The sequence below is a fragment of the Tachysurus fulvidraco genome, chromosome 15 (assembly GCF_022655615.1).
Source record: "Tachysurus fulvidraco isolate hzauxx_2018 chromosome 15, HZAU_PFXX_2.0, whole genome shotgun sequence".
NCBI classification, from domain to species: domain Eukaryota; kingdom Metazoa; phylum Chordata; class Actinopteri; order Siluriformes; family Bagridae; genus Tachysurus; species Tachysurus fulvidraco.
Genome location: NC_062532.1, coordinates 12,478,992 through 12,495,411, shown reverse-complemented (window position 1 = coordinate 12,495,411; position 16,420 = coordinate 12,478,992). Strand labels below are relative to the sequence as shown.

The window sequence follows — 16,420 nt, the reverse complement described above, 5'->3', positions numbered from 1 at the left end:
ATAGTTCTACACCCTATTGTTGGGTTTAGTATGAGTATTGTACAAGAGCAGAGCCCCAATCTATATCCTAATCTATATGCACTGGCACAAAACATTTTCATAGAGGCCTAATCTGTTAAAACGTCCCTTCAGCAGGCCTCATGACTCATATTATCCATGTCTAACTTAGATTTCAGTTTTCTGAAAGTAAAGTCTGTATATATTTTTTCTTTAACTGATAGCTGGATAAGGGTAATCATGTATTCTCCTATACTGATTGCACAACATGCCTCTTGAACTGGTTGCTTTCGTCTGGAGCGTGTTAGCATGTCGCCCTCTGGTGGACAGAACTGTCAGGGGGCACTGGGATTCCTAATTGGGAGAATGTTTTTTTGAAATAATTCAAGGTGCTAAGCAGGTAATGATGATGAAACCAGAAACTGACTGCTAGAAACTCAATTTTGAACTCAAGTGGTGCTATTCAGTATTCAGCCAGTTGTACAGAGACTTCAGGGAAACATGATAAAATCTTATCTGCAATTTAAAGTGTCATTATACATATTGTTTGTGTATGATCATAAACATTAGAAAGAATCTCTTAATATAAACTTTGTAAAGTATAGAATGTAATAAAACACAGAAATAATTTACTAAAACACAAAAAAAACATAGTCCAGAGAGTTTCATTAATTTTATTAATGTACCATAACATACAATGTATTAACATTGTACAAATCCAAACCACACAAACTATAAACATTTCACTACAAAAACAAAACAAAACAAAACAAAAAAAACTCACCCCAGCTGAACTCTTCATCTCCACTTTGTATAATTACATTTCACCTATATGGGAGTCTGATCCATAATTACTGATTTAAAATTTGTTATAAGTGCCTTAAATTCAGAAACTTTCTAGTCTAAGATTGAAGGACAGCAGTGTTAGGGAGATGAGTGACAAATCATGTTAGTGGAGTATAATCGGAGTTGATGCTAACCGATTTATTGGCTTCATATACTTCTGTGCAAAGAGAAATACATTAGCAACATGCATTTATTAAAACCTGCTTATTATCTTTTAGGTAATATAACAATAAGTACTGAGAATGTAGAATAACACTCCTTTTATCAGAATAAAATAAAATTACAGGATTCATCAAGTGCTTATTCACACCCCCCCCCCTTTTTTTTTACTATAACCACAAATTCTACAAAGTAGCTGTAATGTTGAACATCTTAACATAACATAATTAAATAAAATATGGACCAGCTAGTTGGCTAGTTAACTGCTAGTTAACCATCTAAGATTTACCAAACAAGTAGGATTTCATGATCATAAGATTGAGGTCTAAAGTGCATCTCGTATGTAACATTCCCTGAACAGTGTCAGTTTTTAAAATTAACTTTGTGCTTTGTTAAAGTTTTTAATCTAAACACCAATCTATACAATCAGAATCAGCTCAAAACTTTACAATCTAGTACCCAAGGGTACACTAGTGCAACGTGAAGCTAGGCATGTACGTTTACGTGCTTCACTGCCTTCTGTTATGAACTGTCTAGCTGAGATTGCTAGAATCATATGGGGAGTTATATACATATAAATAAATAGGAAAGCAATATGTGATAAAGTGTAAATCTTCGATATTAGTAACAGTCAGACAATTTATGGGCATTCGAAATAAAAGTGTAACCACTTAAAAGTAATAAGTTAAAAAAGTAACTAGTTTGATCATGTGTATTTTATAAAGAATCCATACGTTATAATCAGACATAATTCAGACTGCATGTAGCCTGTTACGCAACACTTCTTGGCAGATGTGCCTAGATGTGTGTTAGAGCAGATGTGCCTAGATGTGTGTCTTATTCAGGAAACACTTCAACTAGCACTTCTTTCCTTATCTTTTGCATTTAAAAAAAAAAAAAAAAAACAACTTTCATTGTAACTTTGAACAAATCTTTTAAACTCATGGTATCTTAAGTATGTAACCTAGTGAACCAGCATTAATGTATTCAATGTTAGAGATTTAAGCACTTATGTACTTCGCTCTGGACAAGGGCGTCTGCCAAATGCTGTAAATGTAAATGTAGAGCTCCACTTGCAGATGACAATGACTAGAGTTGGCAGCCATTGCCATAGACCCCTCTCATCCATCCTCCTGCTCACTCCATCCATCCATCCATCCATCCATCCATATCCACGCCATCCATTTGTGTATCCATCTACCCATCAATCCAAACTCCCACTCATTCATCCATTCAACCACCCACCCATTGTAATGGAACGGGAACCACATTCACAAATCATTCTCACATAGAGGTAATTTACAGTCGATGCAGCATGTTTTTGGGGAGCTAGGAAGAAGGTAACCATGTGGGAAAAACCCCCAAAATAATATAAACCAGATTAAAACAATGTCTTGACCCCATAGTTTAAAAAAATGTACAAAAAAGGACAGATGATACAAAATCATATAAATAAAACATCAATCCCCTTACTTAAAGCACAATGGTACAAACCAATCCACTTGCTACAGATTGTTGATGGTGGGTGGATAACTGTGCTCCTGTAAAGAACTATGGTTGTGAGGGCAGGCGGTCATTAGATGAAGGTTTCACAGAGGGAAGACGCTCGGCTGCTTTCGCTCTGCCTGCCAAAAACCTTTCAAACTCTGTAGGGAAGTCAAGAAGACAAGGCTGTGAAGAACTGTTGTTTTGTTTTGCTTAATTGCATCTTTGCTAATGGAAGATAAGAATATTGCTTCTACTAAAACAACAAAAAAAACCCAATACCTTCACTAGTGACACCTCCATCTGCCAAGTCATCATCCTGCATCACAGACACAAGCAGAAGTGTCAGAAAAAAAATCAGAATGCTCTGTCTCATTTCATGTTGGCAGATATAAAAGAAAGGAAAAAAAAAAAAGATAGGTTTGTGTTGATCTGATATTTGCTACTTCTGATATATAGAAGATTTATCGGGTAAGGTATGTACTCCAATGTTATTAGGGTAGAATCTGATTCTAATCACAGATATCTTTTAACAAGGTTTAGGATCATTAATATAATCCCTAAAACCTACCTACTGTATAGGCAGGATAACTAATGTGGTCCTTTGTTGTACTCTTGAGAAACAATGCAATCAAATGTACAATTATTTTCATGTACACGGACAGTCCATGCAAAAGTAAGCTCTAACTAAGCACTACTTTATTGTAGATTAGACTGATGGGGTAGAAAATTAGCTTAAGGTCTGGTTTAATTGGTTTATGACACAGTCAGGCAAGTGTTTTATTTTTAAAGCGTATTGCCTGAATGTTGAGTACATACCTTTATGATATTTGAACATCTCAGCAATTCTAGTTGGTGTGTAAACATTGCTAGGACTTTTCTTGTTTGTATGGAGGTTTGCACCCACATTAGCACTATCTGGATCATGACCTTTCACTTTGTGTGTGTGCGTGTGTGCGCGCGTGTGTGTATCTTTCAATGTCAAGGAGTTATGAGTGGAATGCTTGAGTGGCTATTTTTAGTGGATGGTGGAACTAATTACAGCCAAAAAGGACTTCAGGGAGTTTTACAACTCATAAAAAAAACATGCATTAACATATTATATGCTTCAAGTATTATTCATTTATTCTTTCACTAATATCCTAATTGCTGTGGAGTTTTGATTAGACATGAGACACTGTGTGGAATCTAGTCTCGACTCTGCTTCTGTCCTGTCATTGGTTTGTTTCTCATCTTTGTCAACATGTTCAGTGATAAGCCTGTAATTAGTGTAATTAGTGTGTGTGTTTATACCCGCATGTTAACTCATTACTGCACATTTGTGGCATTGATTCTGAGCTTCGTTTTCTAGTTTCCATGTTCTGTAATTTCTAGATTTGACCGTCTCCATTTTCCTTGGGTTCTCAATTACAAGTGTTTTAGGATTGAATTAGCTCAAATAAACAACTTGCTGAGTTTATGAACTTGCCTCCTGCATCTTATGTAACTGCTATGAACTACTCATTAACGTCAGGGAATCTACAAGGAAATGTGTGTAGTTTAATTAGGTAACAATAACAATTTATTATTTAAAAAAACACACAATCTCTCAAAGAAATCTGGGTATGAATAATGATACTCGGTACAGTAAATAGCTAAAAATCTAAAGGCGGGTCCCAGGTATTTTTATTTTGTAGTATAAACTGCATTAGTAGTTTGTTCAAACTGAAAATTCCAAGAAGAAGAAATGCACAGCAGCGAATGATGCAGTGTAGAATGTTGGACACTTCATGCACTCAGCACTTGCAGCTTTCAAGTTGGCTGATGGCACTCCGATGGACACCTTACAATTTTTTTTAAATTTTGCCCATGTTGTGTGAAATATTTCAGCATTTTAAAAATCCCTGTATTCTGCCAAAGCTAGCATTGTCACATTATGTGTTTTTGTGTTGTGCGTGTCATTTTCCATTGGCTGAAAAAACAGCTTATACTTCTGGTTAGTAAATAACATTTCCATTTGAGATACTACCCTTCTAACATTCATACTCTAGGTGGTAGAGTCACAGTGTGAAGGATGTCATTTGGGACACAGTTAACACTTACATCATCTTCATCAAGCCACTGTTCAATATTGTCCATCACTTCGCTCTGATTGACAGGAATCTAATGAAAAAGAAAGAAAGAAAGAAAAATAGAAGAGCTGATACTGCTGGGTGCTGAAAAATCATGTGAGCATAACCCTTAAGTTTATAATATTAGCCACTAAGAAATAAAAAGACACCCATTGCGAACAGTACATAAAAAATATAGCACCTTGTAATCCATACACCAAATACAATAGTTATTAAAAGGATAGAGCCACCACCTTTAGGAAAAGCATTCACAGCACAGTGAATGATCTGTACAGCTCCACTTTGCATATTAGAATGAAAGAGATTCCCTCCTTAAAGAAACCACATACAAAATACCCCTTTTGCAATAGACATGCAGGCTCAGCATTTCAAAAAGCATGCATAGTGCATGCTAAAGACCCACCATTCCCTTTTCCACCATCCAATAAAACTGAGGTGAGGAGCCAAGGAGGCTGGAGTCTGGGCTGTTATCCTTCACATACACAGACAGGATTTTTCAGTGACTGACATGCACAGACACCATCAGACTCAGCTACAAATGTCAAACGATGACTAACAAAGAATTTTAAATTCTTGCATCAGATTCAAGTGTGTCTCGAACACAACTATCCAAAAACACTTATGCTAGCTATTATAATAAGCGCATAACAGTTATCCAAGCTACTAACGCACTAAAACTACAAACTATAACTAAAATCTGGATGCTAAGAAAGGATTTCATGATACAGTGAATTCAGAATTTTAGAAATGCACAAATCAATGCTGCTCACCCCTCCAGCACTGTGTAGCTGACTGCTTCCTGCTGCGAGTTCATCTAATACAGGGCTTTTCTGACTCTCCCTGACACACAAACACAAACATATACATTTTACACACACAAGTTGCTACACACAAGTCATTAACGCAAAAGGAATTAATTGACTGAAAGTTTTACCCATCTTCAAGCTTCTCTGATGAATTAGATCTCTGAATAATATCCTGATCGTATGTGCCTGCAAAAAAGCCCATTTATTAATAAGGATGTATACAATATACAATAAGTTACTAGGAGGTAATCAATGACAGAGTGGTGTGATGGGGCAGGCCATTACCATGCCACAGTGGAGCAATATTCTTATAACACCATATGTTTAAGTGCTTTTATAAGTTTGTTCACTTTATACAACAACAACCTTCCAACATTAGCCATTTTTTTTTTATTAAAGTAAGATAACTACATTTAAGGTTTTGAAACATCTGCAAGGGAAAGTCATGTTATCACAAGGTTGTCACCTCTGGACATGTTGGAAGTTGTTTCTATGATATTTATTTTATTGTTTTGTCACTAAAAAAACAACAACAAAAAAACCCCTCTGTCCTAAAGTCTTTCCGTGTTGAAAAACCTGAATTTATTCCTTTACCTCTGACTGATCGAACATGCTGACACTGAAGACTCCACTGAAGATCACACAGATTACTACACCATATCAAAATGCACATATGGTTTATTATATCAGTTTGTATGGAGCATCTGCCTTGACTTGCTATGTGAAGGCTGTTGCTATCGAAGCAATAATTTATTAGAGTGAGTTCCTCTATATAAACTTGTGCATTAGGGCTGCTGTCAGAACTGTTCTGTTATAGAAAAATGTATAAATTAATACAATTTAATAGCATCGATATTAGCAGGTTGAGGACTTTAGCGTTAACTGAGAAGCATAAAATATAATTACTTACTCAGATGAGACATATGAGTTGACAGACTGCTGACTGTTTGACTGATTGGTTCACACAAAGGAGTTTCCAGTTGTGATTGGCTTAATGGTTTACAGGGAGCTTCAAGGTCAATGAGGTTGGCACCCTGAATTAAAACATGATTGAGAAAAAAGTACACACACATACATACAAACATACATACGCTGTCCCCTCAAAATAACTCAACGCACAGCCATTAATGTCTAAATTACTGGCCACGAAAGTGAGCACACCCCTAAGATGTAAATTGGGCCCAAAGTGTCAATATTTTGTGTTGTCACCATTATTTTCCAGCATTGCCTTAACCCTCTAGAGCATGGAGTTCACAAGCGTGTCACAGGTTGAGGTGGAGTCCTCTTCCACTCCTTCATGACGTACATCAGGTGGGCCTGATCTCCAACAACAACGAGACGGCCTACCTACAGGAGACTAAAAACCTGGAGAGATGGTGCCAGGAGAACAATCTTCTCCTGGACATCAGCAAGACTAAGGAGTTGATAGTGGACTTCAGCACAAAGTCATACCAACCACTAAACATCATCGGGACTCCAGTAGAGAGAGTGGACAGTTTCCGATACCTTAGTGTTCACATCACACAGGACCTGTCTAGGACCTGTCTTGGCCATCCCAACAATGGACTCTTTTCTTTGTTGCGTTGAAAGCACACAAAGAGAATGAGGAGAAGCTTCTTCCTGCAGGCCATTCAGAGTTTAAACCAGGAAACACCCAGGATCTGGATCTAGTACTGGACCTCTCTCTCTCCCCTTCAGTGTTTTTCTGCACACATTTTTTGCACTTTAACTCTGGACTTGCACAGCACAGTACCACTTTATTTTAATATTTTATATAGTTTCTGTTTATACTTTATCTACCTCCTTTTGATTATATTTTTTATCCCAAATTGCATTCCTTTTGTTGGAATACCGGACAGATGCAAAAAGCATTTCACTGCATGTCGTACGCTGTATGGATGTGTACAGTATGTGACAAATAAAATCTGATTTGATTTGATCATGGAGCTGGTGGATGTTAGAGACCTTGTGCTCCTCCACCTTCCGTTCGAGGGTGCCCCACAGTATGTAGGGTGTACTTACTTTTGATTCCAGTGGTTGTAAGACATTAATTGCTGTGCGTTTTTGAGGGGATAGCAAATTTACACTGTTGTACAAGCTGTACACTCGCTACTTTACTTTTACATTGTAGCAAAGTGTAATTTCTTCAGTGTTGTCACATGAAAATATGAAGATATTATATTGTACCTTCTTACCGATTGTTTAGAATTCTGCCTGTCAAGACGTTTCTCAAAACTGGAAAAAAGAATGAGGGACACTCAAATCACTGACATTTTGTAGATAAGATCAAAACAAATGCTTGATTAGAATCACCTTCTAACAACCTCCCACTGCTTGAAAACTTCTTCGTACACAGTGACCGTTTTGTATTAAATAGATTTAGTCATTACTATGCATCATGTCCACAACCTTACAGTTATGCTTTAATTATGAGTTTCTTGAAGCTGCGTCTAACCTGTGATATTCTGTAAAGGTTGTGTTCATGTCATCATTAGCAACCAGCAGCTGCCCTACCAGCTTCTCGTCAGTTAATCTGGGAATGAGATGAACTATTTGGTCCTGCTTCTCTTTACTTGTGAGGTACAACTGCTACTGACAGAGACAGAAAAAAGTGCAGTCAGATTCTATATACATTTGTGTATATAGAGGATATGAAATGTCAAGATTATTGCCAGAACTAAGTTAACTATGTTAAAGCATTGTTTTAAATCATAACATGTATGTTGAAGGAAGTATTTACATTCTCTGACCTTCAGGAGATCTGTATTTGACTGCTGATTGCACCCAGGAAACTTCTGGCTAATTATTTCTGACATCACTTTAAGGTTACTGTAAACTGTTTCCAGGTCAGACGTCAACTTTTTCACCTGCAATTTGAACAAATTAAAAAAAAAAAAAAAAAAAAAAACAGTTCATCACTAAGAGATCACAGAGAGAGCAATAGAAACACCCCTTTACACTACATAAGAAATAGTTTCATACCTCAGGTTGTCAGTTTATGACTGTTCATCCTAACATATTACTGACTGAACATCCTAACATATTTTTAGTACAGCTTTATCAGACACTCAATAACCGTCCATCAGTGAAAATGGACCAATTGGGAGAACAATATTTATTGAATAAGAAGTTTTCCAAAACTCTTTAGTGAACAAACCACAGTAGTAAACATCCTGATTACATTCAAGTTCCAAACCAAATGGAGAGAAGTTTAATTGTCAACAGTATGGAAAAAAGAATGTAGACAACCACCCAGTGCATTCATATTTGTTTGCCGCAAAGTTTTAAGTAGATAAGTATTTAGAATATATGTATGCTGTAGAATTACAATTACCCAAACCTGTTCCAGCACAAAGTAACGTCCATGAAGACATGGTTAAATTCGAGTTGCCCAAGCCATTACCTGACCTGACCCCCACACTGAAATGTTTTGGGATGAATTGGAACAACAATCATGCACCAGGTCTTCATACTTGACCATTTTAGTAACCAACCTCAATTATGCTCTTGTGGCTGAATGAGCACAAAATCCAAGAGCTACATTCGAAAATCTAATGAAAATCTTTCAAGTAAAATAGAGGTTTTTATAGCACCATAAAGGGTGAGAGGGGGTTATCAGGCAGGATACTGTATATAGGTGTGATGGTCAAGTGCCACATACTACTGTCTATTTATTGTACCTATAGGAGCATTTATAGTATATTTATATCTAATCAACAAATACATCCATCCATCCACTTTCTCTACCGCTTATCCAACATACTTGGGGCACAATTGGGAGACATTCTGGACAGGGTGCTAGCCCATCACAGGGCAAAATAGTGCAGACACTCACAAGGTATGAACAATTCAGAGATCCCAATCAGCATACAAGTCCTATCTTTAGGCTGGGGGAGTATATCCTCTGAAGCTCAGGGAGAACATGCAAAGTCTCCCAACCCCCAACTCCGGAGGTACAATGCAAATTTGCTAACCACTAAACCAACGTGCCTTTTGTAATTAAACCAAAACTCTAAAATTTCTAGCATTTATAGAGAAATATAAGAAAGTTCTGGGTCAGAGTGGTGCTCTGTGTGCATGAAAACATCATGCTCATCCATGGGATTACTAGTGCAACTGTGCAGGAAACATGAAGCTATAAGAAAACAGGTAACAAAGAATTTCACTGTCAACTGTGTACACACCGATTTAGAGATTCAATGATGGAGCGACTTTTCTGTTCACATTTTTCACCATTACTTAACCTCCCATACAGCTTTGTGATCAAGTTTATGTTTCTGTTAAAGTATTATAGCTGTAGCTGATGACAGAGCGTTACTGTAGAAAAGTGCTGTTTAGCTGAAATGATAAAAATGATGCAGTGTGAAGAGCTCTGTAAAATATGAAATTCTAATGCTTGTTAGCAGAAACAAAATTCAGTAGTTAACGGTGATAAAATCAATTCATTACTAGCCTGATTTTACTGAAAAGAAAATCCAGCACAGCACTACAGTAAAAAATGTTGCCAGATGATTTACCTTATTGCAGTGAATGTGTGTTTGATACCTGGTCAGGTGATAAGGTGATTGGACCCTCTGTGTTTTGCCAGGGAGTGTTTGTCTGCTGTTGGGTCTGAGCTTGGTGTGTGGGTGAGAGAGGAGCCTCACATTCGTTCGGAGGAAAAAAACGCTAGTGAAGGGTGAAAAAAGAATGTTTTAGCAAGCAGGGAAACATGCAACTCAAATGAAACGGTACACATTAGTAATGTTTTATGTCTTTGATATATTCAGACAGGTGACAAGTTACTGGAAAAAAAACAGGTGGTTGTGCTATGCTGTGTGAGGCATTTTGCTGGAATGGTTGGGTCGTCAAATGAATACATATTTATTTTGACTGACATCTTTAACCTATGATGAAACACATCTATCCTGACAGGAGTGGTCCCCAGAATGACCCTTCCCCCATTCACATGGCACGATGACTCACTGTATGAAAATTATTCAAATGAAATGCTCCAAAACCAATTATTAGTGAGTTCACGCTGTCATGCAAGATAGAACTGAGCACCATAATCAAAAGAATTATTGAGGAAATATCTTTTTGGAAGAACAGACCATACTTCATAGTGTTCTTCTAATAGAGAGACTTGTAGAAGCTATTCTAAGGGGCATGAATGGTCTTCTGGTGTCTTTTGGTGGCCTAGTACCTTACTAAGACAGTTTATGCTTATTTTAATGAAATTTGATACGCTTCGGTATATATAGTGTGTTTCACTATAATAGTATAATACTGAGAGCAATTTTAACTATAAAAACTAAATCATCATATAAAAAATAAGATGCTTCAGCTTAAGTAAAAGCTATCACTATGATCTCATTGAAGGAGCAGAACTTAAACGACAATCGTTAAGCCACTGTAATCTCTTCCTAACTATTATCAGCTCAAAATCTCACTTTTAAATCCCCCAGGCTTCTCACAATATACCAGTCTGGATTCCTACAAAACAGAATATTCACTTTACACGTTTGCTCCTTTAGCTTTTTTTGGTCACCTTTAAACTATCCTCTAAGGTTTGTTGGATTTTTGTTTAGCTTTCAGCAATCGTATTCTATGTTGAACTTCTTTTAACTTCTGTGGTTTAAAGTCATACAGTGCTTTTGGGCAACTCAAAGATACTTTACAACACATATTTATAGAAAAAATCATATAAACAGCAAAAATATAAAACAGGAACGAACAAGCCCCAGGAAGACAGCAGCCTTAATAGATTAAGAGAGCAAAATTGTCAAACATTATACAGTATAGGTCTTCGAAACATCTCTTTATAAACTAGTCAACCCTGTGATTTCAAATTATTACTTTTCAATGAAACAAAACCAATCTGATTCTGGCATGCTAGCCATGAGAAAGTCTCTTCATGCATCTGTGACCAAGTTACACAAAACATCAAATACATAATGGCAACAGGGTTTTATATGATCTAATTCTCCAACAGTGCATAATTAGTTAACATGCACTCTCTGTCAGTTTTAGAACAGATAAAATCTATGATACAGGGCTAAGTGACAGAAATGTTTTCAAAAAATCTAGCTATAAATAGAAATACCAATGTGGATCACTCTAACAGAGCCACACAACATATATTTGCCTTTGGGCATTAAACTTTTAAAGCACTCAGTACACAAGTCTCATTAGAGTTGAGGAGTGAATATTGCATGCAAGGTCATATTTAAAGATTCAGATGTTTGACTGAATATATGCTTAGTTTTATTTTTCCTTTTTTAATTGTCATTAGTGCATATAATGTAATAAATGGTTAAAAACCTACTGCCAGTGTATGTACCTTGTTAGGGGTGTGTATTGGACTACACAACTCGGCCACAGGGAACATTGTTCCTCTCCTTCGGAGATCTTCATACACACAAACTACACCAGTTAAATCTGGGGAGCTACGGAATGCATCGGCCCAGGCCTGGAGAAAGCAAGAAAGAGAAAGTGATTGGGCAACAGGACATACCCAGCACTTCGTGTGGCATGACACTCACAGCAAACATTTCTTTATGTAAGCAGTATTGGACAAGTTACTGCTGCTCTTCTGAAAATCTGTACGAATGTGGTGTCCATTGGTCATAAGTAATCGCATGCATGCTAATGTTCAGTACAATTGTGTGCAACTGCTTTTATACAATAGCTCTATAAAAAAAAAAGTTATTCATTTTGAGTGACTGACATATCAGACACTATATGAACTAACATTACAAACAAACATAGCTCCAAAAAGCTGTTTAGAGTGCTGTGTGTTGCTGTGCACAGGCTGACTGACAGTCTCTTGTAAGTGTCCAACAGTTTCAATGTAACATACTATTGCTAGATACTGAATTTTATGCAGACAAGCAGTATGAAATGTGCCAGTGCTCTTATACTTGATATTCCTGTAACGCTGCTTGTCTAATCAAATTCATGCACAAAAATGATAGTAATCCGCTACCAATTAAACCAGTTTGTCTGTCAATATTGATACTCACCTGTATGATACTCAGTATTCTGTCATGAACAACCAAAGGAGGCTCGTTTCTAGGTAAAATAGTTCGGACCAAAACCCCTTCTACAAACTCTCTGGTAGACACAAGGACATGGAACCTGTAGCCACAGTTTTTCACACAGGCCTCCAAAACCTGGGATATCATGAAGGGGAAATGTGTAATTTTATGACAATGACTGAAGACATTTTTATAATATGCTAACTGTAGAAAAATTGTTGAATGATACCACAAAATGCATTTGTAAATGAGAACAAACTATTTAAGAAATACATTCCTGTGAGTGCAGCTGGTCAGCATTAAAGTGTTGTATATATTGTAATAGTACCAACATTTCTGACAGTATTGATATTTTAGTAGCACCAGTTAGTTAGTTAAATGACTGGTAAAATGACTGAAGGTGGACTTAAGTATGTATGCACAATGGAGTTCAAAAGTTTGCACCCCCACAGTTGAAAAAGTGAAAAATGTAATGAAAATATGCCTCTATAATTTGCAGAACGCTGTGTAGGACAATTGGCATAGATATAACACATATGATGTTACACATAAAATCAAAGATATAAGTAAACAACCTTTTGGTCTCTTTTTCTCTTTCACTATGTAAACACGTGTTAAAAAGGGATATAAAGCAAGCTACTTACTGTTAATGCCATCATGACCTCTTTAAAATTTCTGTTCCCCACAATCCTCTTTTTTATTGCTCTGACTGCATCTTTAGGGCTAAAAACACATAAGAACGTAACAGGAATTTAATACATGGCAAATACTAAAATGTAATACCATGTAAAACTACTATGATCTATTAGAGTGAAAACAAATGATCTTGAATTGACAGGACACACACCCATCTTCTGTCTCACATATGATGTCGCAGATCTCCATATTGAGTCCCCAGTCTTCTGACTGCAAACTTGTGGCATATTCTAACACACACATTCACACCATCATGCAAAAACCATCAAAATGTACAGATTCATGCATAATTTTGTTAAACACAGATAAAAAATATCATAACACTGCAAGGGTATGTAAAACATGTAAAATGATTATCAAGTTAAACTTCAGTAAGAAGCCTTAATCTAAAGAGGCATTTGGACTATGGCAAAAGTGAAAGCTCATTCTGTACAGGTGTCTCTTCCCCTTGCCTCATTTATTATGCCACCTTAAGATCACGTTACAACTCAGCGCTTTGGCTACAACCTTGAAAAGGCTTTGAATTGTTTGTTGGCAAAATATTAATCCATAAGTGCTAAATCACAAATTATTTAGTTCAAAAGGTACAAACATTTTTCAGTTCAAAATAGTCCTACGGTTGAATCGGAGTGTTTGCTTAATGATAAGATAATGTAATCCAGAAATTATATATGACATAGGGCTTTGTGAGTTAACGCAGAGGCTGTAATTTATTGCACTTTTGATTACACTCTTCTTCACATCAGTTCAGGGATCTGTGTAGTTCAACCAACAAAAGGCTTAACTTTTTGCTATTGGGGTTGCTCATACTGATCCAGGATTTTAGTGTGTGCCAAGTCACTGTTGTGTTGCTTAATTTCATTCTTTGTTATTTAGGTTTGGAACACTCACTGCTCCTGTCAGCTGTCTGTGCACAAGGGTTTATTCAGGCAAATTAATAGAGCAACTGAAAGGGAGGGGATGGTGCTGGAATGTAGGAGAAGGGTGTGTAAAGCTTCACTACATTGTTGAGTAAGAGCTCTGTGTTATAATAACAAACACTGTCCCACTATTATGATTATGATTTTTTATTATCATTGTTATTGCAACTCTATAAAAACTAGACAAACGGAAAAACACCGTTTTGTGCCACTTAATCAGACGTTGCATAGCCAAAATAGGACAAAACCCTTCTATCTTTTGCTATATTTTGCAGAAAATAAATAAACACAACAATTCCAACTCTAATAGCTACAACGTCGAGATTCATAGTACACCAATCAGAAACAGAAGTGCAGTATTTAATCCCGCCTCCGACGTGTGATTGGGCAGACGCGCTGTCAATCAAGGATTAATCTTAAACCATGAATTTGCCGTCAAGTTTTATTCAATTATTAATTTTTTTTTTTTTTGGAAAACGGTATTTTAAAGATACGATCAGATACAAGATAGATGTATAATATGTCGCAGAAATCTTAAAGAAAACGCCGGCGTTAGTGTAAAGGCTAATTTTAAATGCATCACACTTGCTAACCGGCGCGTGCACTGTTGTTATTGGTAGGTGTTTACTCACCTATTCGCTGTCCTACAGGTGTACAGAAAGGGTTTCCTGTTAAAAACTCCATATTGTCTGTGAAGTCGGTATCAGGTTTTTTGAAGAATACCTCACGGCAGCGAAAAAAAACAAACACTCCCGTGTTTAAAAGGGGTTTCACCCGGCGAACTGGAAACTCGGCGAGGTTACGTCATCATTTAAAGGAGACGCGACATCCAGAGTGAAAGTAGCATCAAACACAAACATTACATCAAAAGGCACGGCTGAGGTTCAACCCCACATCTTTTGCACCACCAATAAAGCTAGATAAATAAATCTGTAGATTCTACACACTATACAGACAGCAGAAATAATGGCACGATTACTACAAGGCATTACTGGTATAGATTAAGTATATAGCATTATATAGCATTCATAAATAAAAATATGTATAAGTACAAATTTCAAATCTATGTGTAATTAAAAAAAGGGCCCAAAAATGTATTTCCCCTCACTATACGCTCCTTCTTATATAAATTCTGCATTTATGCATGTAGCAATATGTTTCTGTAGTTCATTTATTAATATATTTAATAATTTATTATTAAATAAATTCTTTTATTTTTTCTGTCCCTTGTACTTAATTAGTATCTGTATCAAATCAGATAGCACTGATATAAGTTGTTACAGCATTGATATAAGTAAAAGTCCATTTTAAAGAGTGCCAGCCCTGACAAGCAAATGTATATATGTTTTCATTCTATATATTAATTTTTGCTCTTTGAAATGCCCCAAATTCTTGTTCATAAGCAGCTCAATTCAATTAAAATGTGTTTATATAGCGCTTTAACAATGGACATTGTCTCAAAGCAGCTTTATAGAACATAATACAAAAACATATTACAAAAAATTTAATATTACACAAAGATAATTATAATACAAATATTCAATATTAATATTAGATTTCAATTTAAATGTGTTTGTATTTATCCCCAAGAGCTATATAAACTTACTACAAAGTTACTACAGCTAAATCAACATCAATTAAAATATTCATGTTTGTTAGATCCCGTTACAACTAAATTACTAAAAGAAGTGTTACATAAAGCTGGTGAGCCTCTTCTCAATATTATAAAATCCTTATTATCTTAAGGTCACGTCCTTAAATCCTTCAAGTTGACAGATATTCAGCCCCTCATTAAGAAAGGTAACTTAGATCCCAAGGTACTATCAAATTACAGGCGCATTTCAAACCATTTGTTTATTTCCAAAATGTTAGAAAAGGTTGTGTCTGTTCAACTGTCCTCCAAACAATATCTTTGAAGAGCAGCTAAAATTAGAATTTTTATACAGCCACTAAACATCTGTATAAGGTTATCCCAACAGAGGTAAAAAAAAAAAAAAAACATCTCACACTGGAAGCCTATAGTGTCCTGACTAGTTTTATATCAGAACTGCAGTGATAAATTATTTATTTCTGCCAATTGAAAAAGTCTCATAGGTTGTTTTTCTATTCCTCCGGTGGAATTGAACAATAGTAAAATTGGCTTTAATGTCTAAAACGTGTAAAGTTGATAGGATCGACTTTTTGTATCATCAATATACAACTTGTCCTTGTATTGAATATGTTTGTGTATTGTAGATCATGTGACCTGTAATAGTATGAAGTGTTTAGTCCTCCCACTTTTTGGCACAAAATCAATAAAGCTACTTAAGCAAGCAGCTCTCACCTAAACATGGAACGAGTGCTCACCCACTGGAACAAGTGCTTCCTTAATATTTTTCTGT

General features: G+C 36.1%; 1 protein-coding gene across 2 annotated transcripts; it reads right to left on the bottom strand.

The window, feature by feature from the left end:
- Window positions 1–651: 651 nt before the first annotated feature.
- tom1 (target of myb1 membrane trafficking protein) lies at window positions 652–14,869 on the bottom strand. Of its 2 annotated transcripts, XM_027141767.2 has the most exons (16): window positions 14,672–14,869; window positions 13,271–13,349; window positions 13,068–13,146; window positions 12,409–12,558; window positions 11,727–11,855; window positions 9,950–10,072; window positions 8,155–8,271; window positions 7,860–7,993; window positions 7,600–7,639; window positions 6,315–6,438; window positions 5,533–5,590; window positions 5,369–5,438; window positions 5,002–5,070; window positions 4,570–4,629; window positions 2,770–2,806; window positions 652–2,648 (listed from the first exon to the last, which is right to left on the bottom strand). In XM_027141767.2, the coding sequence occupies exons 1-16, from the start codon at window positions 14,721–14,723 to the stop codon at window positions 2,554–2,556; spliced, it is 1,416 nt and encodes a 471-aa protein (XP_026997568.1). In that variant the 5' UTR covers window positions 14,724–14,869; the 3' UTR covers window positions 652–2,553. The 2 variants fall into 2 exon arrangements, with proteins under 2 accessions (XP_026997568.1, XP_026997569.1); XM_027141768.2 differs by lacking the exon at window positions 5,002–5,070 and having other exon boundaries at window positions 14,672–14,867.
- Between the last annotated feature and the right edge of the window lie 1,551 nt (window positions 14,870–16,420).